Source organism: Phyllobates terribilis, unplaced genomic scaffold (genome assembly GCF_046119375.1).
Source record: "Phyllobates terribilis strain yellow unplaced genomic scaffold, ASM4611937v1 Scaffold_13__5_contigs__length_258822181, whole genome shotgun sequence".
Classification (NCBI taxonomy): Eukaryota; Metazoa; Chordata; class Amphibia; order Anura; family Dendrobatidae; genus Phyllobates; species Phyllobates terribilis.
In genome coordinates this window covers 71,182,592-71,210,032 of record NW_027362773.1, presented here as the reverse complement: position 1 = coordinate 71,210,032, position 27,441 = coordinate 71,182,592, and the positions used below count along the sequence as shown (strand labels likewise).

The following is a 27,441-nucleotide window of genomic DNA, read 5'->3' as shown; positions in this document are numbered from 1 at the left end:
CCTCCCCCTCTACTTTGTCTTTAACAGGAGACCAGAAATACCTTGACCCTCTTGATTAAGCCAGCTGTCTGTCAGCCAGAAACAGGAAGGTCTGGCTGGGGAATTAAACCCTATGTTATGCTGAAACATAAAAAATACTGCAGACTGGCAAATACTGTGGGCGAATTCATCACCTGTTTACTTTTATCAGATATTTTGAGGGTTAGTGTTCCTTTATCAATAAAACCATTCCAGATACAGTTGTCTAGATGATGATGGAGACTCTGCAGCCAGCACAGCGTTCTTATGAAGTAACCACATCAAAACTGTATGTAGCCTTAGGCTGAAAACCCACTTTGTATTGCAGTCTTACTCTACCCAAGAGGCATCTTTACTTGTTGATGTATTTTATATGCCACAAAAACCTCACAATATGTAAAAATAGGCCCACAACACTTTTTTATGAAGCTTCAAAGTCTGAAATAGCACAAGTTAGAATCTATTCCTCCTACTAGTAGGATTAAAACAGCAGACAATTAGGGAAACCATCTCATCATTGATGGACAGCAGCAATTCAATGAAGTGTGACTAACAACTTGGCTGCTCAGGTATGGACCATCATTTACAATCTTTAATTAAATCATAATAAATTTTGGGGTCACTGGGGTTCCAACATTGACATTGTATTTTTGCTATGCAAAACATTTTTAATGAATCTAAACAAGACCATTCCAGAACAATGAACATACCAGTTTTCACCATGGTTTCAGATGATGGCTTGCAGTCAACTGAAGAAGACATTATGGATGTACTCAATATGGTTGTAGGAGCTGTGCTAATAACAATGGTTGTACTTGTTGCTGGTCTTACAGAAGCCACATATGTCCTTAGGGTTGTTGCCATAGTTGCTGCTATTGTTGATGAAGTAATGGTGTGAGGAAGAACAGTGGACATTTTGGTGGCATCTGACACTGTTGTGACTGTATCAGTACTAGCAGAATGGGTTGTAGTTGAAGGGGTTGATGTAAAGGTCATGGTTTGCAAAGTGGTTGGAGAAACTACTATGGTGGGCCTATGAGTGGTGTGATTTATTGGTGTAAAATGTGTAGTGATAACTCCCAATGTTGATATCTGGTCACTCTTGGTAAACTGAGTGGACAACAATGTATAAATAATAGATGGGGAAACATGAGTTGTGGGGGATGTGAGAGTCACAGAAGAAGGAGAAGGCTTTTCTGTAGAAGTAAGGTTTTGTGTTGCATTTCCTGCAGTTGAAACAGTTGATACTTCAGCGGATGATACCACAGAAGATACTGTAGAAAGAGAATTAGATATGTTTGTTGGAAAGTTTGTAGTTGTGAGAGGTGTGAAAGATGAAGAATGAGTAGATTTTATGGTTGTGGATGACAAATGAGATGTGGTATGAAGCATGGACATTTTAGTGTCCTCTATATGAGTTGAACTTCTATTAGAATTTACCATATCTACAGTGGTGGTAGGTGAAGATTCAGTTTGTGTTGCCAGCTGAGATAGTAAAGATGCCACAGTAGAAGGACTATTGATATTGGTGCTTTGAAGACCATTTGAACTTGTCTGAAATTCAAAATTTCTGCTTGTTGCTTGTACTGTGGATAGCACTGAAGAATCAGTAGACGGACTGCTTGTTAACATTATTGTACCAAGACTCCTGATATAGTCTGACACAGAAGTAATCTGTGTGGTAGAGCTTTTATAGTCCGTGGCACTGACATTTGGTTGTGTTAATGGGTATGGAGCTGTTACAGTACTGGATAGAGACTGAGGACTTGAGATGTCCCATTTAGCAGACTTCAGCAAACTTTCTGTTTTTGTATCCATATTTGTGAACTCAGAAGAAAACAATGTTGTGGATATATCGATAGTAAATGGTAAAACATTGGTTGCAGTTTCAATCGTTTTATCAGTTATGGTCCATAATGTAATTTCACTTGAAGGGATGATTACTGTTGACCCTGTTGTTGACTCTGATGGTGATGTTTCTTCTGAAGGTCCTATTGTGTTGGATGTACTTTGTACACTGTCAGCAATGGTCCATAGTGCACTTGTACTTGAAGGGATGATTCCTGTTGACCCTGTTTTTGACTCTGATGGTGATGTTTTTTCTGAAGATCCTATTGTGCTGGATGTACTTTGTACACTGTTAGTAATGGTCCATAGTGATCTTGTACTTGAAGGGATGATTACTGTTGACCCTGTTGTTGACTCTGATGGTGATGTTTCTTCTGAAGGTCCTATTGTGTTGGATGTATTTTGTACACTATCAGTAATGGTCCATAGTGCACTTGTACTTGAAGGAGTGATTACTGATGACCCTGTTGTTGACTCTAATGGTGATGTTTCTTTTGAAGGTCCTACTGTGTCTAATGTATTTTGTTCACTATCAGTAATGGTCCATAGTGTACTTGTACTGGAAGGGATGATTACTGTAGACCTCGTTGTTACCTCTAGTGGTGATGTTGCTTCTAATCGTTCTTCTATGTTTGAAGTACTTTGTTCACTATTAGTATTAAAATAATTACTTATTTCATCAAAATTAGATGTAGGTAAAGACGACGACTGATAAATAGCCGAAGATTCAAACTGTGTTAGCCTGATGGGTGTAGTGTTATTAGGTGTACTTGTGGCTATATAACTGGAATATGGATAAGAGTTTCCCTCAAAAGTATCTGTACTTGTACTGATTTCTTGCAAAGGAGAGGAAACCCAGCTGAAAGTAAGTGATTCAGAACCATTTGTCTGGAAAGAAGCAGTTTGTACAGATGTATTACTCTTAGGTATTGAAGTGCTTTCAGGAGTAGCAGAGGTGATATCAGTAATAATTTTTGTTGCTTTTTCACTAACACCAAGGTTGAATGTTGATTGAAGGGGGGTAGTTGCCAACATACTGGGAATTGAAGTTATGGATTCTGGTTCTGTTGATTGCAAACCCAAATCTTCTGTCCTGCTTGTAGCTATGTGAGTACTTTGTTTTATGGAATTTGTCTGCTGGATTTCGGTGTCTGTACTGGTGTCAATTATCATTGTGAGTGTAGAGATTTCCAGTGGTATTTCAGAAGCTAATGTTATTGACGAGGTTGTCTCCAATGGTGATGTAACACTCACAATTTGTTTAGTAGTCCACAATACCATGTCACTTGTTGTATCAAGTGGTATAGAGAATGTTGCGCTCTTGACTGATGATGCTTCTTCTGACTCAGTGGTGCTTACTTTCATACTTACAGAGATATCAGAAGTTAAGTCCTCAAAAGTTGAAAATGTACTAGTAGATGAGAAATTTTTATTCTCATTTGTATTGTGGCTGCTCTCTTGATCTGTTTGTAGGACTTTTGTCATTATATTAGTACTGTATGTTGCAGTGGATGGTTTAAAAGGGAGAGATACTTCTGATGGGCTTTCTGAAGGAGTCATTAAAGTCCATGAGGTCTTGTCATCAGGTACACTTTGAGAATGCTTTTCCTCTGTAGCGGTTGATGATACATTGGTACCTGGTAATATACTTACAGTAATGCGAGAACTAATTTCCTCAGAATATAACATAGATTGTGCTAGACTCAAAGTACTATTCACAGTTTGACTGTGTGAATTGCCGGTCAAGAGATCTGTGTTATTGGACATTGTATCATCAGTGTTAGTTTCAGTCTTGTATATCATGGTGGATAGTTCATTGGACAAAGAAGATCCTATTGTATGTTCAACATGAGTGTTGTCCTTAGGTTGAACAGAAATTAACACTGTTGATGGGTTAAGTAGAGCTGCTGTGGTGACAGACATGGTGGACACCATGGTATTAGATGTACTTGATTCTAATGAAAAACTGGCTACCTCCACAGGTTTTTCTCCTGCACTTTGTATTGTTGTAGTATCAGGAAAGTAATAAGAGCTGGAGTCTATAAATTCTGATGACAACTGCTCTGTTGACAAAGACTGGAAGTATGAACTTTTGTCTTGTGTCATAGGGACATATGTGGCTGTATTGACATGACTACCACTTTCCATCATTGTACGTGTCTCAACTTGTTGTGATTCTACACTGTTAACATCTACAGTTATTGAAAAAGGCGTGTTAAATAGATTGTTAGATTTATATGATTTAGAAAATGAGTTAAAGTTGGATTTAGTGCTTGTTGGTGAGATACTTTTAAATGGGAGAGTATAGATTGTTTGTGAGGTAGAGGTTTCTAATGATAAGGGTGGAACATTTTCAATGCTGGTTTGTTCTAAGAAGATTCCACTTGTTGCATCTGTAGCTGAGACTGTGTGCCATGATGCTTGGGTCGCTTCTAGAGACTGGTTTTCCTTTACCAAATCAGTGGTACCATTTTCAATAGTCTCAATTAAACTGGTGGCATTATTACTTACACTGTTGCTGGTTTTAATAGAACTTGAATTCACTATGTCTATTGTTGTGTCCTGAGTTAAGACTTCCTCCTCAGTAACTTCAAAGTAAGGCACAGTAGAAGAGGACTTAAAAGATATGTTGGTTACTGATAAGGAAGACTGGTAAGGTGGTGGTGATGATGATGGCAATGAAGATGAAGGTGATGACAATGATGAAGAACTAAAACCACCTTCTCCTGTAGAGAAGGAGTTATATGGATGCAAAGTCAAAAAAGGTGTCATGCTGGTATCATTTAGACCTGGGTTTGTAGGCTGGAATGGAGATGGCATCAGAGATTCAGAAGGAACAATTTCTTCAAACTGTACAATTATATTATCCTGAATAGAAGTGATTGCTCTTGTATCATCAATTTTCTTGCTGGTGGATGTTCCATTCAAAAAGTAAGTAGTATTTTCTATCTCATCTTGACCATATGAAGCAAGGATTTCGCTGGCAGCAGAAGATGACAATTCTTCAGGAGCCCACGATCCATTAAAGATGCCTGCATCTGGGGGAACGGTTGGAGAACCTGAAAAAGTAGGCCCATATCTATATGTTAGTTGGAGTATTTTCAAATGTGAATATTAAAGTGATACTCATATTTGAATAAAGGTATACATGTAATAAAAAATAATATAGCTAATCTATATGTTGCCAATATTGCTTAGCCTGATTACCAATTATGTTCTTAAAGGGGTAGTCTGAAAAATTGAATTTCATACTATATGTCTAATCTAACCACTTTTCTAATATACTTCAATTCAAAACTCCCTACCTTTCCCTCTCTACTCTTACTTTGTGTTTTTTTTTTCTTTTCTTACATCTGCTGATGATTCGCTTGAGTCTCCCATCATGCACTGGGGATTCTCAAATGGATCGTCATTATTATGCAGGGGTGTCTGTCACTCCCACTGACGGGAACCAGTTGGGGGATCTCGCAGATATCCCCCTTCTGTTACCAATCTGTCATGAACAAATACTTTGCTGCCTCCAATTGTAAGGGCAATTACGCAATTGACTGATGATTGATGGATGAGGCCATGGCTACTTTCACTACTAAGCCGGGTATTGGGGAATTCACAGTGAACATATAGTATATACACATCCTATGACAACATATTGAATATATATGTGTACACCCTAGTACAGTCACTGCCGAACTCCGCAATAACCCAAGATAAACTAACTGCCATTACAGGTAGTGTATGGCTTCTGGGGTGCAGTTCATAAAGCAAGAGGAACGGAGCTTTTACATTTTACATTTTTAATCTGAAAAGTAGGCAGTGTTTATAACAGATAAAGAAATATTACAAAAGGGGACAAAAGAATACAGTATGTACATTCACATAAACTCAAAAGGGATTACGAAAGAAAAGTACTAAACCTGTGGTCGCAGAAACGGCTCTGACGTTTATGGAGGGAAGCTCTCCGATTAGGAAAATGGGACACTCTTACAGTGAACTATATTTTCCAGAATAAACAATGGCTAGAATTCAGAATCTTTATTTATCAGATAAAAGTCACTCCCACATATCTCCCCTGGTTGACCTCAGATTGAGAGCGGCCAATAGGATGTGCCTAGGGTCCCAAAAAATTATGAGATCCCCAATATTCAGGATATCTGCCCACCCAGACAGGAGATATTAATGACATATTTCCTATCATGATTTTAGCTTTCCATAGATAGGAAACATGACCTATATATCATTATCCATCTGTCCAATATTAATTTGGGACTGATGCGCGGGCCGCCCAGTGATGTAAGTAAATATGTTATGTTCACCACTTCGTCACAACCCTGAAAATATGTCTCCCTTAACTTAACTGTAGGGGATATACCTGTCACAAAAAACAATATTCATAACTGGAATCCGGCTCCAAAAACTCTAATATAATTCCTTTAAAGACCAAATGAGTTTTCTCTGAAGGCGGTAGATTGGTTGCTTCTCAGCTCCTTGTATACACTGAGTCCAGTCCTTCTATCTGTTCTCCAGCAGATAATCTTGTTCAATTACCTGTCCACAGTAGGAGGTCATAAAACAACCAGGGTCAGATGAAGTGCTAGCTCTTGTTCCTTTCTCAAGTTATAATTAAGCCATGCATCAATGTTCAATATGAGGGTGACACATCCCTTCTTAAGAGATGGATTTATAGATTTTACCGTTTTATCTATGACACCCACTACTTCCTTTTCCACCCAGAAATTAAGCATCATCAGGGGGCGATGGTGCGGTAAATTATGAAAGCTTCTGTTTGCCGTACCCTGATGATGAGCTGTTCCAGTGGCAGTGAAGAAGAAGTGACCATAGATTCTCACACGTCACCAACATCTTCAGTCCACACTGCTTTAGTCCCTCCGGTCAATGTAAAAACACATCCTCAGGCAGTTTAAGTGACAGCAGAGTCGCCGCACAGCTTCTATCACTGTCCTAAAACAAATTGTCGTGAGGGGCAGCACTTATGTCACCTACCCTGCTTCTAACATTTTCTTGTTTCAACTTTTATTCTAAATAAATTTCCTTTTTATTCAAATCACCTGTAAAAACTGGATCTTTGCTAGGAAAGCAAATTTCCTTATCAAGTGCTGTACGAGAAGCTGGCATATCCAGCAGCCTTCCCTTAACAAAGCAACCCAAACAGGAGAATTTACAGGCAAAAGGGGCTACAGGTGAGATTTCTTACCAGTCTCTACCTTCCTCCTCCTGTGTGGGTCTTGCTTTGAGGACTTTGGCTACAAGAAATATTGACAGTTTCTCTTACAGGTGACTGTTTAACTTTACTTCACGTTTCTACAATTGTACTTGTTTGTGTCTTACTAACTAGTTGCAAAGTGTGAGATTGGGTTAATCGTCACACACTTTGTCTGTCACAGACTGGCAGTGTACGTGTCCCCAGTCTGTGTTTAGGCAAGCGGTTCCAGGCGTTTCTGGAACGTCAGTGACCACGACAGCTCTATAGTGTACTAGAGCTGAGTACTTGAACCGTTTGCCCCTCCCCAGAGTTACACTTCAGTACAGCTGTCTGCTCTTTACCCTAATAACTTTTATCAGTTTGATATGAGTAAGTTTAGGCTTATTCGATCTCTAACAAAAATTGGTAAGCCACAAATAAGTGGAGCAGTTCCCTGCCTAGTCTTAATTGTGCACATACCAAAAGAGGTTAAAACTGTAGAAAAACAGACATGGACAACACCTCCAAAACTCATACAGTGGCATGTAAGGGTTTGGGCACCCCTGGTCAAAAGTAGGCATTAGACCTACCGGTAATAGGGTTTCCAGGAGTCCCTCATGACAGCACCATCAGGAGGTCATCCTACATATACTTGATAGGGACAGGAAACACACAAGAGGTTAAAAGGCCCCTCCATTCACCCCTACTCCAGTGATTTTTCAAGCACCACACCAGGATGGATGCAACTCTATTTTATTTGCTTTTCTACAAACCATATTAACATCACAAGGTCATTTAAAGAATATCTAGGGAGGGAATGTAATGGGTGCTGTCATGAGTGACTCCTGGAAACCCTATTACCAGTAGGTCTAATGCCTACTTTCCAGGACATCCCTCCTGACAGCACCATCAGGAGAATACCAGAGTATACATTTTAGGGTGGGACTACTGCCTGGAGGACCTTCCTTCCGAAGGCCATATGTTGACCTGACAATGTCTAATTTGTAATGTTTGCAGAAGGTGCTTAAATGTGACTAAGTTGCGGCCTTGCAGATTTGGTCCACAGATGCCCCTGCTCTTTCCGCCCATGATGTGGACATAGCTCTGGTAGAATGGGCTCTAATATTCTCTGCAGGAGATTTCCCCTCAAATGAATAGGCCAGCCTTATTACTGAAGTGACCCATCTCGCTAAGGTAGATTTTGTTGCTTTTTTTCCCTTATTTTTTCCCCCAAACTGTATGAACAGGTTGGAATCTAAACGCCAGTCTTTTGTGATTTCTAGGTACTGTAGCACTGATCTCCTAACATCTAGTGAATGGAAGGTCAATTCTTGATCATTTTTATAGTCCTGACAAAAAGAGGGTAGGACCACCTCCTGATTCATATGGAAAGGTGTAACTACTTTTGGTAAGAATGCTAGATCTAATCTGAGGATAATACAGTCATCTAGGCATTTCAGATATGGGTCTCTGATTGAAAATGCTTGTATCTCCTCTATACGTCTCACCGTGGTTATTGAGACCAGAAACACTGTCTTAAGCTAAAGGAATTTTATGCTTGATTCCTCGATGGGTTCGAAGGGTTCGTTGCATAGGCTCCTGAGGACTATGTTTAAGTCCCATGAAGGGACTTGAGATTTAAATGTTGGTCTTAACCTTGTTGTAGCTTTAATGAATCTCTCCACCCATGGATGGTGGTCTAGAGGATAGTCCAGGAAGGCACTTAATGCTGTAATCTGTACCTTCAATGTGCTGGGTCTTAGACCTTTTTCAAACCTTGTCTGTAAGAACTCTAGGATTTTGGAAAGTCTGGAATAGAACTCTCTGATGTTGGCTGATACTGAGAACAAAACTTTTTCCATATTTTTGTTTAGATGGCCTAAGTCACTGGTTTCCTACTATTCTGCATGGTTGAGATTACCGCATCTGACAGGCCTCTAGATCTCAGTATCCGCCTTTCAGGATCCAAGCTGAAAGCTGGAGAGTTTTCACATCGGAATGGTACACCGGACCCTGGAACAGCAAATCCCGTCTCTCTGGGAGGATTATCGGATCTTTCAGGGACATCATTCTTAGTAAGGGGAACCAACTTCTCTTGGGCCAGATAGGAAGGATTATTATTACCCTGGCCCGGTCCTCCTGAATCTTCCTTAGTACTAACGGTATTAAGGGTAAAGGGGGAAATGTATACGCTAGATCCATGTTCCATAATTGGGATAAGGTGTCTATCCCTGTCAGCCTGTCCCTGGATTGAGGGAAAATAATTTTTCCGCCTTTGTGTTTTTTCATGTGGTAAACAGATCCCATTAGGGAACGCGCCACTGATGTGTTATCTAATGAAACACTTCCCAGTTTAACTCCCAATCTGACTACAGAATTGCTTTTCGACTGAGAAAATCTGCTACTGCATTGTGGGAACCTTTTAAGTCTACTGCTGTTATTGAAAGGATTGATCTTTCTGCCCACTGAAAAATTTTTCCCGACAAAGATTGTAGCATGTGGTGCCGTGGACCTCCCTGATGTTTGAGGAAGGCTACTGTCGTCATGTTGTCTGTCAAGATTCTGACATGATGTCCTTTTAGCTGATCTTGGCACCTTTTTAAGGCCTCCCAGATGGCTTGAAGTTCTCTCAGATTTGATGAACTGGGAAGTTCTTGCTTCTGCCAGCTACCTTGCAGGTATTTGTTGTTCACATGAGCCCCCCAGCCACTGTTGCTTGCATCGGTAGTGAGAGTGACGAATGGAGCTAGTTTCCACATGATGCCTTTCTGTAGGTTGGTCTTTGATATCCACCAAGTTAATGAGCTCTAAGTTATTATTGATAAAATAATTCTCTTGTCCAGACGGACCATCTTCCGATTCCAAGATGACAGTATTTGTTGGAGCAACTGTCTCGAATGGAATTGGCGAATCTCTTGATCCTGACCCTGAGTTCCGTCTGCTTCTTTTCCGGAAGAAATTACATTTGTTGTTCCGAATCCAGGAGGATTCCAAAAAGATTTTTCTTTTTTCTGGAATAAGGTGTGATTTTTTACAGTATTGTTGATGTTAGATTGATCTTCAGCTGTTGGGGAGATTCTGCTAACACCAGGAAGTCGTCTAGAAACTGGATTATCAATATTCCCTGTTCTCTGAGGAATGCCATAACTTCGGCCATCAGCTTCGTAAAGATGCGAGGAGCCAAAGAGAGACCAAACGGAAGACAAATAAACTGGTAATGATGAATGGTGTCTCCATCTTTTAGTGCGAACCGTAAAAACCTTTGACTGTGGTGGTGGATTGTAACATGATAATAGGCCTCTTTGAGATCTATTGTGCACATGAACATGTTGCGTCTGATTAGGGGGATTGTCGACCTGATTTATTCCATTTTGAATTTTTTGTAAACGACCGATTTGTTTAGTGATTTTAGATTTATTATTGTGCGAAAACTGCCTCCGGGTTTTTTTATTGAGAAAAGACCTGAGTAGTATCCTAGTAAGCGTTCTGTCTCAGGTACAGGTATTACTGCTCCTAAATCCATGAAGTTTTTTTTTACATCTGTTAGCAGCCTTTTGGAGACACGGTTAGACTGGGTCATCGTCAGATGGAATCTTCTCAGCGGGATCTGATCGAATTCTATTTTGTAGCCCTGAGCAATGGATTGGAGATTCCATGGGTTGTTGGTAACCTCTGTCCAGGCTCTGTGGAAATGACGGAGTCTTCCACACACTTTCCTGGTGTCATTTTCTGCGTGTGGGGAAGGGGGAAGGGGATTTCTCGAGCTACCTCCTTTCTAGTAGCTCTATCTACCCCCTGACTTCCCTTTCCCGGAATATTCTGATCTCTGCTGCTGGTAACAAGGTTTCCGAAAGGAATATATCTTTTTAACTTTTTCTTCTGGAAACCCTTTCTTATCGTCTGAAGCTTTCTCCAGGATCTCATCCAATACTGGAGCAAAAGCCCAGAGACCAGAAAAGGGAATGGCACATAATTTGTTCTTGGACTGACTATCCCCCGACCAGGTTTTTAGCCATATTGCCCTTCTTGATGCTGTAGAAAGGGCTCCATTCCTGGCCGCGAATCTGATTGACTCTGCCGAGGCATCGGCAACAAAACCTGTCGCCATTTTGAGAAGTGGGATTGAGTTGAGGATCTCTTCTCTGGAAGTCTTCCTCTTTAGATGGTCTTCCAGCTGTTCCAGCCATATGCTCATAGATCTTGCTACCGAAGTGGACGTGATATTGGCTTTTATTATTGCTGCAGAAGTTTCCCAGGTTTTTTTTAAGGAGACTGTCAGCCTTTCTGTCCATTGCATCTTTCAAAGATGACAAGTCCTCAAATGGGATGGAAGTTTTCTTTGCTACTCTGGCAATCGGGATGTCACTCTTGAGAATCTCGTCCCATAATTTAATATCTTCCGGCTCGAATGGGAGGCGAGATTTGAAGCTTCTGGGAATGACAAGCTTCCTCTCTGCCTCCTCCCACTCTTCAAGAATCATTGCTCTAATATGATTATTAACTGGGAATACTTTATTCCTGCGGGTTCTCAACCCTCCAAACATTTCATCTTGTACCGAAGATGGTTGGTAAGTGTCCTCAATCAGCATGGTATTCCTCACTGCAGATAATAGAGTATCCGTATCTTCCCAGGAGTAGAGATATTTTTTCTTCTTTTCTGGGGGAATAGCCATAGATCCTTCCCTATCCTGATCAGAGTCCGAGAAGACTGACAACTCCTCCCCCTCTGAACGGATTCCAGCTCCTGGCATGGCCTTTTGTGACGGGGCGCACTCTGAGGAGCCTGCTGGAAACTAAATCCGTAACCGTACTCTGCACTTCCTCTCTCACTATAGCTCTTAAGTCCGACATGAAGGAGGAATGCTCTTCTTCAAATACTTTTGCAATACAAGTGGAGCACATTGTTTTCCGTGTCTGGTAGCTTTTTGTTACAGATGGCGCATCTCCTTTTCTTAGGAGCTGAAGTCATCTTGTCTTTCTTAGGTGCCTCCTTATCCTACAATGACAAGGAGGACAAGACTTTTACTACCATAGACAGATGGAAAAAAAAACAGGTGACCAGAGGGGAATGAGCTCAGAACTTACTTGGACTGGAGGTTCAGACAAAGCCTCAGAGCGACCAGTGGTTAGATCCGCCATTACTAATGAACTGAATGAACTGAGAACCTTAGCACCATCCCCCCTTTAAGTAGTATCTCTCACCTGTCTTCCATCAGAATCGTCAGAAAAAAGGCGTTCTCCCTTTAATTTTCAGTCTGGCACCTTTTTTTCAAATAGACCGGAAGTGAGTTCCACCGTGTAATGCACGCCGGTTACTAGAGGTCCGCGTGTCGCTCCCTCTGTAACCGGAAGTGCGGCTTCCGCCATCTTGGCCGCACGCTGGAGCCGAGCGCAGGGCTGCAGCCGCCGGAACTGAGAGCCCCCTCTGCGGGGGAGACAGATTCCTCTGGCGCTCACACTGGTCAAGGCTGAGGGACCTCTGGATACAGCAGGGTTTCGAACTCCGGACTTCAGCAGGAGGGAGGGGAGGAATGTGAAGACCCCATCCCGATCCTCCTGTATCCGGATCTCAGGAACTACGTGAGTACTCCTCTTCTGTGTCCGTCCCTGATAGGGACAGGAAAAACACTGGAGTAGGGGTGGAGGGAGGGCCTTTTAACCTCTTGTGTGTTTCCTGTCCCTATCAAGGATATGAAGGATGACCTCCTGATGGTGCAGTAAGGAGGGATGTCCTGGAAATTAATGTTATCGTGAACAGATTCCACAGAGAAGCCAAAAGTTCAGCACAAAATCCAGGTAATGTGAAAAAAGTTAAAACTCCATTTATTGTGAAAAAGTTAAAACAAGACAATGGGACTTAGGAGTCACAATATTATCTTATAAGTTATCGTGAACAGATAAGCAAGCTGAAGGTGAAATGATCTCTAAAAATGCTAAAGTTAAAGAAGATACATTTCCTTTGTATTTTAGGCAAAAAAATACATATATTGTAATTTTTTTACATTTTAAAAATTACAAAAAGGAGAATGGGCTGATACAAGAGTTTGGGCACCCTTGGAGATTTGTGTGCTCAGATAACTTTGACCAAGGTTGCAGACCTTAATTAGCCTGTTAGGGTTATGGCTTGTCCACTATCATCATTAGGAAAGGGAAGGTAATGCAAATTTCCCAGCTTTATAAAAACCCAGCATCCTCTAACCTTGTGCCAAAAAAATGGCAGCCATGGTTTTTTTTTAAGCAGCTGCCTAGCACTCTGAAAATAAAAATGGTGGAGGCCCAAAAAGCAGGAGAAGGCTATAAGAAGATAGCAAACTGTTTTCAAGTTGCCCTTTCCTCAGTTTGAAATGTAATTAAGAAATGGCAGTTAATAGGAACAGTGGAGGTCAAGATAAGGTCTGGAAAACCAAGCAAAATTTCAGTGAGAGCTGCTTGTAGGATTGTTAGAGAGGCAAATCAGAATCCCTGCTTGACCTCAAAATACTTTCAGAAAGATTTAGCAGACTCTGGAGTTGTGATACATTGTTCTACTGTTCAGAAACACAATATGGCCTTCATGGTAGAGTCATCAGAAGAAAACCTCTCCTGCATCCTCATCATAAAATTCAGCATCAGAAGTATGCAAAAAAAAGTCTAAATAAGCCTGATGCATTTTGGAAACAAGCCCTGTAGACCGATGAGGTTAAAATATAACTCTTTGGCCACAATGATCTTAGATATGCGTGGAGAAAAACGGGCACAGAATTTCAGGAAAAGAACATGTTTTGGGGTTATATTGCAGCCAAAGGCACGGGGAACATTTTATGGGTAGAGGGAAGAATGGATTCATTGAAATTTCAACAAATTCTTGATGCAAACATAACACCATCTGTAAAAAAGCTGAAGTTGAAAAGAGGATGGCTTCTACAAATGGATAATGATCCTAGACACACAACAAAATCCACAATAGACTACCTCAAAAGGCACAAGCTAAAGGTTTTACAATGGCCCTCAAAGTCCCCTGATCTGAACATCATTGAAAATCTGTGGCTAGGCCTCAAAATAGCAGTGCATTCAAGACGACCCAGAAATCTCACAGAACTGGAAGAATTTTCCAAGGAAGGAATGAAGGAAAATCCCTCAAACAAAAATTGAAAGACTCTTATCTGGCTACAAAAAGCATTTACAAGTTGTAATACTTGGAAAAGGGGGTACTACTAGGTACTAACCATGCAGGGTGCCCAAACTTTTGCATTGGCCCATTTTCCTTTTTGTAATTTTTAAAATGTAAAAAATGACAAATATATATATAGAAGTTTCTCAGGTAGTGCAGCTCTTCCAGGATGGCACATCTATGCGAGCTGTGGCAAAAAGGTTTGCTGCGTCTGTCAGCGTAATTTCCAGAGGCTGGAGGCGCTACCAGGAAACAGGCCAGTACACCAGGAGACGTGGAGGGGGCCGTAGGAGGGCAACAACCCAGCAGCAGGACCGCTGCCTCCGCCTTTGTGCAAGGAGGAACAGGAGGAGCACTGCCAGAGCCCTGCAAAATGACCTCCAGCAGGCCACAAATGTGCATGGGTCTGCACAAACGGTTAGAAACCGACTCCATGAGGGTGGTATGAGGGCCCGACATCCACAGATGGGGGTTGTGCTCACAGCCCAACACCGTGCAGGACGTTTGGCATTTGCCACAGAACACCAGGATTGGCAAAGTTGCCACTGGCGCCCTGTGCTCTTCACAGATGAAAGCAGGTTCACACTGAGCACATGTGACAGACGTGACAGAGTCTGGAGACGCCGTGGAGAGAGATCTGCTGCCTGCAACATCCTTCAGAATTACCGGTTTGGCAGTGGGTCAGTAATGGTGTGGGGTGGCATTTCTTTGGAGGGAAACACAGCCCTCCATGTGCTCGCCAGAGGTAGCCTGACTGCCATTAGGTCCCGAGATGAGATCCTCAGATCCCTTATGAGACCATATGCTGGTGCGGTTGGCCCTGGGTTCCTCCTAATGCAGGACAATGCCAGACCTCATGTGGCTGGAGTGTGTCAGCAGTTCTTGCATGATGAAGGCATTGAAGCTATGGACTGGCCCGCCCGTTCCCCAGACCTGAATCCGATTGAGCACATCTGGGACATCATGTCTCGCTCCATCCACCAATATCACGTTGCACCACAGACTGTCCAGGAGTTGGCGGATGCTTTAGTCCACGTCTGGGAGGAGATCCCACAGGAGACCATCCACAACCTCATCAGGAGCATGCACAGGCGTTGTAGGAAGGTCATACAGGCACGTGGAGGCCACACACAATACTGAGCCTCATTTTCACTTGTTTTAAGGACATTACTTCAACGTTGGATCAGCCTGTAGTGTGTTTTTTCACTTTAATTTTGGGGGTGACTTCAAATGCAGGCCTCCATTTGTTAATAAATTTGATTTCCATTGATGATTTTTGTGTTATTTTGTTGTCAGCACATTCAACTTTGTACAGAACAAAGTATTCAATGAGAATATTTCATTCATTCAGATCTAGGATGTGTTATTTGAGTGTTCCCTTTATTTTTTTGTGCAGTGCATATATATGCTGAGTGTGGTGTGGGGGGAGCGGGAGCGGTAGAGGAGCGGGGCACAGGAGCCACCTGCTGCAGCCTACATTGCCCCTGCTGCTAAAGAAAATGAATATTCACTTCTCCCCACGCCCAAGAAAATGAATATTCATGCTCCTTAATAGCGGCACACAGTGTAGCCGAAGAGCGGCTCCTGCTGTTGCCGGAATCGCCTGTGTCCGCTGTTAAAGGACATGAATATTCAACCTCTCTCCACGACCATGGGCGTGGGGATGGGTGAATATTCATGCCCTTTAATAGCGGGCACACGCGATCGCATGGCACTGCAGCTACGCTATGTGCCGGCTATTAAGGAGCATGAAGTCACTGCTCCTTGCGCACACAGTCCCGGCGTGGGGCAGTGACTACTGGCAGCTGATCTCTCCTTGTGAGCCACGCATAGTAGTGATGCCATGCGCGGCTCACATGGCGAGATCAGTGTGAACAGACAGGACGCAGAGCTGGAGGATAGAAGAAAGGTGAGTAGGAGTGTTTATTTTTTTTTTATTAGGGGGACTAGGGGGACCATGCATACCAGTAATAAGGATGAGGGGGCATACATAACAGGATAAGGATGAGGGGCCATACATACCAGGACAGGGATCAGGGGTGCCATGCATACCAGGATAGGTATGAGGGGTGCCATGCATATCAGGATAGGGATGAGGGGTTCCATGCATACCAGGATGGGGATTGCTGTGCCATGCATACCAGGATAGGGATGAGGGGTGCTATGCATACCAGGATAGGGATGAGGGGTGCCATGCATACCATGATAGGGATGAGGGGTGCCATGCATACCAGGATAGGGATGAGGAGTGCCATGCATACCAAGACAGGGATGAGGGGTGCCATGCATACCAGGACAGGGATGAGGGGTCACCATGCATACCAGGAAAGGGATTAGGGGTGCCATGCATATCAGAATAGGGATGAGGGGTACCATGCATGCCAGGACAGGGATGACGGGTGCCATACATAGCAGGATAAGGCTGAGGGGGGCATACATAACAGGATAAAGATGAGGGGGCCATACATACCAGGATAAGGATGAGGGGCCATACATACCAGGATAGAGATGAGGGGTACCATGCATACCAGGACAGGGATGAGGGGTGCCATGCATACCAGGACAGGGATGAGGGGTGCCATGCATACCAGGACAGGGATGAGGGGTGCCATGAATACCAGGACAGGGATGAGGGGTGCCATGCATATCAGGATAGGGATGAGGGGTGCCATGCATACCAGGAGGAGGATTGCTGTGCCATACATACCAGGATAGGGATGAGGGGTGCCATGCATACCAGGATAGGGATGAGGGGTGCCATGCATACCAGGATAGGGATTAGTGGTGCCATGCATACCAGGATAGGGATGAGGGGTGCCATGCATACCAGGATAGGGATTAGGCGTGCCATGCATACCAAGATAGGGATTAGGGGTGCCATGCATACCAGGATAGGGATGAGGGGTGCTATGCATATCAGGACAGGAATGAGGGGTGCCATGCATACCAGGATAGGGATGAGGGGTGCCATGCATACCAGGATAAGGATGAGGGGTGCCATGCATACCAGGATAAGGATGAGGGGTGCCATGCATACCAGGACAGGAATGAGGGGTCGCCATGCATACCAGGAAAGGGATTAGGGGTGCCATGCATATCAGAATAGGGATGAGGGGTACCATGCATGCCAGGACAGGGATGAGGGGTGCCATACATAGCAGGATAAGGCTGAGGGGGGCATACATAACAGCATAAAGATGAGGGGGCCATACATACCAGGATAAGGATGAGGGGCCATACATACCAGGATAAGGATGAGGGGCCATACATACCAGAATAGAGATGAGGGGTACCATGCATACCAGGACAAGAATGAGGGGTGCCATGCATACCAGGACAGGGATGAGGGGTGCCATGCATACCAGGACAGGGATGAGGGGTTCCATGCATACCAGGACAGGGATGAGGGGTGCCATGCATATCAGGATAGGGATGAGGGGTGCCATGCATACCAGGATGAGGATTGCTGTGCCATACATACCAGGATAGGGATGAGGGGTGCCATGCATACCAGGACAGGGATGAGGGGTGCCATGCATACCAGGATAGGGATTAGTGGTGCCATGCATACCAGGATAGGGATGAGGGGTGCCATGCATACCAGGATAGGGATGAGGAGTTCTATGCATATCAGGATGGAGGGATGCCAGGCATACCAGGATGGGGATGGGGGCCACGTATAAAAGGAAGGGGGGCATATATACCAGGATGGGGGATATTGTCAGAATTGGGGGACATTACCCCTATACCAGTGTCAGCAGAAGACCCCCTCCCCCTTAAAAGTGCATCATGAACACATTTTTTTATTACATTTTTTTTTATTTTCCTCCTCTAAAAGCTAGGTGCGTCTTATGGTCTGGTGCGTCTTATAGTCCGAAAAATACGGTAAATAAAATAAAGCTGCTAGAATGGCCCAGCCAATTACCTGACCTGAATCCAATAGAAAATTTATGGAAGCAACTAAAGCGCAGAGTTCAGAGAAGGAGACCACGGGACATTCAGGATTTGAAGAGTGTTTGTGTGGAAGAATGAGCCCAAATCACACATGAGCAATGCATGCGACTAGTTTCTCTATACAGGAACAGTCTTAAAGCTGTCATCACCAATAAAAGCTTTTGTATGAAGTATTAATAAAATTTCAGTACGTGTTTTCAATACTTTTTCCCTGTGTCATTTCTCAGTATTACACATAACTTAATTTATGGACATCTATGGTTTGATTTCTTTGCCTGTGTGGATTGGATGGGTTGTTACTGACGTCTGGCGAGAATTTCATGTCAATAGCACCTTTCCAAATATAAAATATTGGTGATGCCTTCAATACTTATTTATACTGTATGTATATATCATCCTGGGAAACATTTAGAAATTGCAACCATTTTTCTACAAAGCCTCCTCATTTCAGGGGCTCAAAAGTAATTGGACAAATTAACTTTACCATAAATAGAACATTTATTTTTATTACTTTGTAGAGAATACTTTGCAGGCAATGACTGCCCGAAGTCTGGAAGCCATGAATATCGCCAAACACTGAGTTTCCTTTTCTGTTATGCTTAGCCAGGCCTTTACTGCAGCCGGCTTCAGTTGTTGCTTGTTTGTGGGTCTTTCTGTCTTAAAGTGAACCTGTGACATGAAAATACACTTTTAACTTTCCCAGATCTGGCACTTAGACTCCCGCTATTGGGAGGGAATAAATTTTATTCCTCCCTGTAGCATTCAGGTTTCACGCACGGGGGTGGCGCCTGCGCAGTCACCACTCTGTGTATAGAGAGCGGCGGCTGTAACCACGGCCCCAGCACTGACTGACAGCAGGCTCTAATGCTGACCTTGTTGTCAGTCATGGTCACAGCCATCGCTCACTATGCACAGAGCGGTGACTGAGCCTGCACTGCCCCCGTGACTGTAACCCGAACGCTCTACGGGAGCAATAAAGTTAATTTTCTTGTAGCAGGGGTCTAACTGCTGGCGCCGGACAGGTTCAGAATGCTATTAACCTGCAGAATTACCCCATATCTGCAGGTTAATAAAGTTTTTTCACGTCGCTGGTCGTCTTAAGCATGTGAAATGGGCTGCTTTCACAGTATGTTTTGCGTCATTGTCGATCTGTACTGTGACACACTATCCAATTAACCTTGTTATATTTGGTTGAATCTTAGCAGACAGTATAGCCTTGTACACTTCTGAATTATTCCGGCTGCTTCTGTCTTCAGTCACATTATCAATAAACACTGGTGACCCAGTGCCATAGGAAGCCATACAAGCCCATGCCATTACAGTGCCACCAACATTTTTTACAGAGGATGTGATGTGCGTTGGATCAAGAGCTGTTCCAAGCCTTCTCCATACTTTGTTCTTCCCATCATTCTGGCACAGGTTTCATCTGTCCACAGAATGCTATTCCAGAACTGGCCTGGCTTCTTTAGATGTTTTTTTTTCTTTTTAGCAAAGTCTAATCTGACGTTTCTATTTTTAAGGCTGATTAATGGTTTGTACCTTGTGGTGAACCCTCTGTTTTGTTCTCATAAAGTCTTCTCTTTATGGTAGACTTAGATACTGAAACACCTACAGTGGGGAAAAAAAGTATTTAGTCAGCCACCATTTGTGCAAGTTCTCCCACTTAAAAAGATGAGAGAGGCCTGTAATTGACATCATAGGTAGACCTCAACTATGAGAGACCAAATGAAAAAACAAATCCTGAAAATCACATTGTCTGATTTGGAAAGACATTTTTTCAAATTTTGGTGGAAAATAACTATTTGGCAATTACAAACAAGCAAGATTTATGTCTCTCACAGACCTGTAACTTCTTCTTTAAGAGGCTCCTCTGTCCTCCACTCATTACCTGTAGTACTGGCACCTGCTTGAACTTGTTATCAGTATAAAAGACACCTGTCCGCAACCTCAAACAGTCACACTCCAAGCTCTACTATTGTGAAGACCAAAGAGCTGTCGAAGGACACAAGAAACAAAATTGTAGCAGCTTGGTGTGGAGAAATCAACTGTGGGAGCAATAATTAGAAAATGGAAGACATATAAGACCACTGATAATCTCCCTCGATCTGGGGCTCCACACAAGATCTCAACCCATGGGGTCAAAATGATCTCAAGAACGGTGAGCAAAAATCCCAGAACCACACGGGGGAACCTAGTGAATGACCTGCAGAGAGCTGGGACCAACGTTACACAGGCTACCATCAGTAACACACTACGCCGCCAGGGACTCAAAACCTGCAGTGCCAGACGTGTCCCCTTGTTTAAGCCATTACATGTCCGGGCTCGTCTGAAGGTTGCTAGAGAGCATTTGGATGATCCCGAAGAGTATTGGGAGAATGTTATATGGTCAGATGAAGCCAAAGTAGAACAGCTTGGTAGAAACACAACTTGTCATGTTTGGAGGAGAAATAATGCTGAGTTGCATCCAAAGAACACCATACCTACTGTGAAGCATGGGGGGTGAACATCATGCTGTGGTGCTGTTTCTCTGCCAAGGGACCAGGACGACTGATCCGTGTACATGAAAGAATGAATGGGGCCATGTATCGTTAGATTTTGAGTGCAAACCTCCTTCTATCAGCAAGGGCAATGAAGATGAAACGTGGCTGGGTCTTTCAGCATGACAATGATCCTAAGCACACCGCCAGGGCAACGAAGGAGTGGTTTCGTAAGAAGCATTTCAAGGTCTTGGAGTGGCCTAGCCAGTCTCCAGATCTAAACCTTATAGAAAACCTTTGGAGGGAGTTGAAAGTCCGTGTTGCCCAGCAACAGCCCCAAAACATCATTGCTCTAGAGGAGATCTGCATGGAGGAATGGGCCAACATACCAGCAACAGTGTGTGCCAACCTTGTGAAGACTTACAGAAAACGTTTGACCTCTGTCATTGCCAACAAAGGATATATAACAAAGTATTGAGATGAACTTTTGTAATTGACCAAATACTTATTTTCCATCAAAATTTGAAAAAAAATTATTTCCAAATCAGACAATGTGATTTTCAGGATTTGTTTTCTCATTTTGTCTCTCATAGTTGAGATCTACCTATGATGTCAATTACAGGCCTCTCTCATCTTTTTAAGTGGGAGAACTTGCACAATTGGTGGCTGACTAAGTACTTTTTTTCCGAACTGTGCATTCTGGAGAGTGTTCTTCACTTGTGTGGATGTGGTGAAGGGATTTTTCTTCACCATGAAAAGGATTCTATGATCACCATTGTTGTCTTCTGTGGACGTCCAGGCCTTTTTGAGTTCCCAAGATCACCAGTGTGCTTCTTTTGAAGAATGTACCAAAACTGTTGATTTGGCCACTTCTAACATTTCTACTATCTCTGATTGATTTCTTCCTTTTTTTTCAGCCCAACGGTGGTCTGTTTCTCTTCCATTGAGAGCTCTTTTGACTGTATGTTGTGGGTTAACAGCAACAGCTTCTAAATGTAAATGCCACACCTGGAATCAGCTCCAAACCTTTTACCTGCTTAGTTGTTGATGGATTAACAAGGGAATAGCCCAGACAGCCCATTAAAGAGCTTTTAGATCATTGTCCAATTACCTTTTGTCCCTTTAAAACGAGGCAGATACATATTACAGAGCTGTAATTCCTAAACTCTTACTCCAATTAGGATGTGAATAACCTCAAATTAAAGCAGAGAATATGCACTCAGCCCATATTGATCATATAACTGAATCTTGAATATTTTTTGGCAACAACTAAAATGCCAAAACTTGTGTCACTCTCCAATATTTCTGGACAGGACCTAACAGTATATATCATGCTTGATAGACTTACATTTGGCAAAGTGGCAGTCCAGCTCTTTCCTAGGTATGTGCAAAGAGTATGAGTCCAACAACTGGTCTCTGCTATCATGACTACCCCACATAAATAACATAATGGCAGGAGCCAGATCCACAGGAACATAATGTGCAGATAGGGGGTGACAGAGACTCAAGCACCCCTATATCTATTAAGCCTGTGACCAGCAAGCAGCACAAGAATTAAACTATCGATGCCAGACAATAACTTTATTCCCGGTGAGTCACAGACGTCAGCTCATTTGTAGTTTGTAAACTTGACGTCTCTTTGAGTCATAGATGGCAGCTTCAATTGTGTTCATTTACCAAAGACTCAGCCAGTAGTCATTATTCACTAGTTGTCATGGATATAAGGAGAGCTATACCTCAGAAGCTGTGATTCAGACAAAAGGCGGTTTATATCTTCATTTGAAACTGTCGTACGGCAGGCGAATCCTTGTAATGTCCTACAGTTATTTTACAATTGAAAATGGAAATATCATTTTAGTTAAATTCTGACACATCATGTCGAAATAGGAAGTCAGTGAGCTGCCTGGAGGGTTCACCGATGCTCAAAAATACATGTGCTGTAACAACTTAAAGGGGTTCTCTGGAAAAAGAAAAGCACACATACATAAAGAAAATCATAAATACATTCCTATATACCTCTAAATATCAAGTCACACTTGATTAACTAGGGAGGTAATGACTATAGAATTACAATGGAGGCATAACAGAGACTCCGCTTCCCTGTCCCGAAGATCACCTATATCACGTACTGACATGCATTTTAATTTGCACCGTCTATAAGTTATAGCAAGTAATATCAACCTGAAATAGATATGAACTTCCGGTATCTAATTTTGGAATATGTCAGGAGATATACTGTACACAGTGAACACATGATTCTGGAATAGGTGTTTTTTCTCCATCTGTTCTGTATAATCACACCAGCACTTTACTGATCGGATGCCAATTTGTTCCAGACAGCAAAAAAGCATATTCATCAAAGTATGTCTGGTAGGCAGTGCAATTTATACAGGAAATAAGCAGTATATTTAACCCCTTCACAACCGTGGGATTTTCCGTTTTTGCGTTTCTGTTTTTCGCTCCCCTTCTTCCCAGAGCCATAACTTTTTTATTTTTTAATCAGTATGGCCGTGTGAGGGCTTGTTTTTTGCATTTTGCAGGACGACTTGTACCTTTGAACGACACCATTGATTTTACCACATAGTGTAATGAAAAATTGGGAAAAAAATTGCGAAAAAATTGGAAAAAAAGAGGAGAAAAAATAAAATCCAAGTGTGGTGAAATTACAAAAAAGTGCAATTCCACTATGGTTGTTTGAGGTTTTTTTTACCATGTTCACTAAACACTAAAACTGACCTGCCGTTATGATTCTCCAGGTCATTACGAGTGCATAGATACCAAATATGTATAAGTTTTGTTTTAAGTGGTAAAAAAATTTTCCAAACTTTGTAAAAAAAAAAATACACCAATTTCCAAGACCCGTAGAGTCTCCATTTATCAGGATCTGGGGCTGAGTGAGGGCTTATTTTTTGCACACTGAGCTGATGTTTTTATTGATACCGTTTTTGGGGTACATACGATGTTTTATGTTTAGGTGCTTTAATGGAGTTCATGCAATGTACTGTGAAAAAATGTAAAACTTCTTTCAATTAAAATGTTGCTTTTGCTTCAAATTTTTCATTTTCACATGCTGTAACAAGAGAAAATTCACTAAGGCTATGTGCCCACGATGCAAAAATTTTTCCTGAGCGTTTCTGCATCTCCCTGGCAGAAAAAAACGCATGCGGATTGTACATGCGTTTTCCTGCCAGGTACATGCGGAAATGGAGCATTACTCACTGACATCTCCGCATGCGGGTTGACAAGCGCTTTCCAAGCGATTAGCATCACTTGGAAAGTGCTTGTGACAACTAGGTCACACTATATAAATCCATGCAAACAGCATGGATTTATATAGTGTGACCCGAGAGAGTGGTAAAAATAAAAAAATAACTATATACTTACCCTCCGATGGCTCGCGCTGGCTTGCTTCGCTCGGTGCCGGCAGCGGTGGATTGAAAGACCTGCCGACGTCAGCATCGCGTGACCCGTCACATGACTCTGACGTCAGCGCAGGTCCTTCAATCCACTGAAAAGTGCCGGGAAGCAAGTAGGAGCGCAGCGCGGGCCGCCGGAAGGTAAATATACATTTATTTTTTATTTTATTCTTTTTTTTACAGATTTTTTTAATGGTACCTGGGTGTGGATGAGACTCTCCTCTCCTCTACACCCGGGTACCATCCGCACATTAGAATGCGCCAATTACGCAAGTACAGATGCAGTCTTGCGGAATTGACGCGTTCTAATGCAAGTCAATGGCGGCGAAAACGCAGCATTTCCGCAAAATAATTGGTAGTGCTGCGTTTTTTTCCGCAATGATAATCCGCAGCACAGCACATGCGGATTAGCATTGGGGAACATTGCTGCCCTTCTACCATGCGTTTTTAATGCGTTTCCGCAACGTTTCCGAAGCTGCAAAAACGCTGCAGAAACACATTAAAAAAGCATCGTGGGCACACAGCCTGAAAGCAGTTTGTACTGAATGTGCCAATAAACCTTATGTGGTCATAATCTACTATTTGGGCATACGGAATGGCTCAGAAGGGAAGCTGTATTATTTGACTTTTAAAGCGCAATTTTGGCAGGAATTGATTATGGATGCTATGTCACATTTGCAGAGCCCCGAACATGCCAAAACAGTAGAAAACCCAAAAAGTTATTCCATTTTGAAAACTAAACCCCTCAAGAAATGTATCAAGGCGTGTAGTAACACTTTTGGACCCACAGGTGGTTCACAAAGGTTTATAACATTGGAAAGTGACAATAAAAAATTATGTTTTCCCTCAAAAATGTCGTTTTAGCCCCAATTTCAACTAAGTATGTCAATAGCCCATATATAACTACTGTTTGGGCGCACGACATGGCACAGAAGGAAAAGTGAGTTATTTGACTTTTGGAGCGTAATTCTAGTGTGGATGCCATGTTGCATTTACAGAGCAGACATATGAATACATAAGCAGAGCACCAGATAAAGCACCTCCCCAAAGGCCGCCCCGAAGCACGAGCATCTCATGTCAGAAATGAAAATAACGATTATAAGAGAACCACTGGACGGATTTCATCAACAAAGGAATCATTTTACTCATTGTAACTGCGCCCACCTGACAGTGTATGTGGATTACTAAGCACAATCCGGCTGACAGATGCGCTTTAAGAAATTCATTTAGGGTTGTGGTGAATATTTTGAAGTTACGGGAGCTTTGAAAAATTTTACACTGCTGGATCATAGAAACAAAAAATGTTTTTTACCAAAATATGTTAGCGCAAAATTTTTCATTTTCAGAAGAGGTAATAGAAGAAAATAGACCTCACACTTTATAAAGCAATTTCTCCTGAATACAGCAATACCCAATATATGGTCGGAAACTACTGTTTTTGCACTTGAAAGAGAAGAATCGCTATTTTGCTTCTGGTGCTTAAATTTGGCAGGGTTTGTGAGCACCACTTGCAGTTCCGCTGAGGTTCCACAGCACCAGAAGAAAACCCAAATTACCCTATTTTGGAAACTAAACTCCTCACGGAATTCATCTTGAGGTGTAGTGAGCATTTTGTTGCGTGAAAATGAAAAATTACATTTGTTACACTAAGTAAACTTCGCTCAAAATGTTTCATCCTAACAATGGATAATAAGTAGTGACGAGCGATCATGTTTGGTTAACCCTTTCGCGAGTATACTCGGGCAAGTACCGAGTATCTTTAGCGTACTTGGTGATATGTTTGAATCACTCCCGTGTGCATGATTTGCGACTGTTTGACAGCTTTAATACATGTGAGGAATGCCAAAGAAACAAGCATTCCTCACATGCATTAACCCCTTTCCAACTAGGTCAGTAATAGTACGTAGCTGTGCCCTGGGACTTATGGACCAGCTACGTACTATTACGCATGCGGCGATAGCGCCGGCACACAAGCGGTGCGGGGCGATCGCCGCCGGGTGTCAGCTGATTGTAACAGCTGACACCCGGTGCTATGTACAGGGAGCGGTACTCTACCACTCCCAGCACATTAACCCCCGCAATGCTGCGATCGAAGTCGATCGCAGCATTGCGGGGGCAAGGGGGGAGGTAAGCGCCGGTACTCACCTCCTCTTCGGCCTCCAGCAATGTCTGCGACGGCTTCCGGATGTTGTCATGACGACCCGATGTCGTCATGACAACATCCAGGTCACTAGGAGGCAGGAAATTACTTTGGTCATGCGCAGTGCATGACCACAGTAATGTCTCCCCTGTGTGCAGCGCTGGCAGGCTGCATGGCATAGGGAGCTGCTGCTCACTATGCTATGCAGCTGATCAGCCTGCAAAAAGTGAAAGTCCCATAGTGGGACATAGTGTAAAAGTAAAAAAAAGGGTAGGAAAGTGAAAAAATAAAAAATAAAAAGTTGTAAAAATATATAAAAAAAAAAATGAAAAAAATAATCCCCAAAAAATAAAAATATATTGTACCCATAATATTTATTATGAAAACCCCCCAAAAACAATAAAAGTACACATATTTGGTATCGCCGCGTCCGGAATGACCTGACCTATAAAACTGTCCCACTAGTCCTTTAGTGAACACGGTAAAAAATAAAAATAAAAAACAAAGCAAAAAACAATGCTTAATCATCATACCGCGAAACAAAAAATGGAATAACACGCGATCAAAAAGACGAATGTAAATTAAAATGGTACCGCTGAAAACGTCATCTTGTCCCGCAAAAAAAAGCCGCCATACAGCTCCATCATCCGTGAAATAAAGTTATAGCTCTCAGAATAAAGAGATGCAAAAAAATTATTTTTTCTAGAAAATAGTTTTTATTGTGTAAAAGCGCCAAAACATAAAAAAACGATATAAATGTGATACCGCTGTAAATGTACTGACCCGAACAATAAAGCAGCCTTATCAATTTTCCCACACGTGGAACGGCATAAAGAAAAACCCAAAAAAACAATTCCGGAATTGCTGGTTTTTGTTTATTCCGCCTCCCAAAAATCGGAATAGAAAGCAATCAAAAAATGTCACATGCCCGAAAATGGTACCAATAAAAACGTCAACTTGTCCCGCAAAAAACAAGCCATCACATGACTCTGTCGGCTAAAATATGGGAAACTTATAGCTCTCAAAATATGGCGATGCAAAAACTAGTCTTTGCAAAAAAAAAAGAGTCTTTTAGTGTGTGACAGCTGTCAATCATAAAAACCTGATATGAATGTGGTATCGTTGTAATCGCACCGAACCGAAGAATAAAGTCATCTAGTCACTTACACCACACGAGGAACGGAGTAAAAAAATAAACTCTAGGGTTAGGGTTGTGCTAGGGTTAAGGCTGTATTAGG

General features: G+C 42.4%; 1 protein-coding gene across 6 annotated transcripts in view; it reads right to left on the bottom strand.

Moving 5' to 3' along the window:
• The window catches only part of KIAA1549L (KIAA1549 like), a 308,312-nt gene that overhangs the window by 200,432 nt on the left and 80,439 nt on the right, over positions 1-27,441 (bottom strand). For 4 of the 6 annotated variants that reach the window (XM_073658126.1, XM_073658125.1, XM_073658123.1 and 1 more), the window contains exon 2: positions 729-4,925. In XM_073658126.1, the coding sequence (XP_073514227.1) occupies positions 729-4,925 (4,197 nt within the window). The remainder of the gene's footprint in view (positions 1-728; positions 4,926-27,441) is intronic. The other 2 variants (XM_073658127.1, XM_073658128.1) reach the window with 1 other exon arrangement.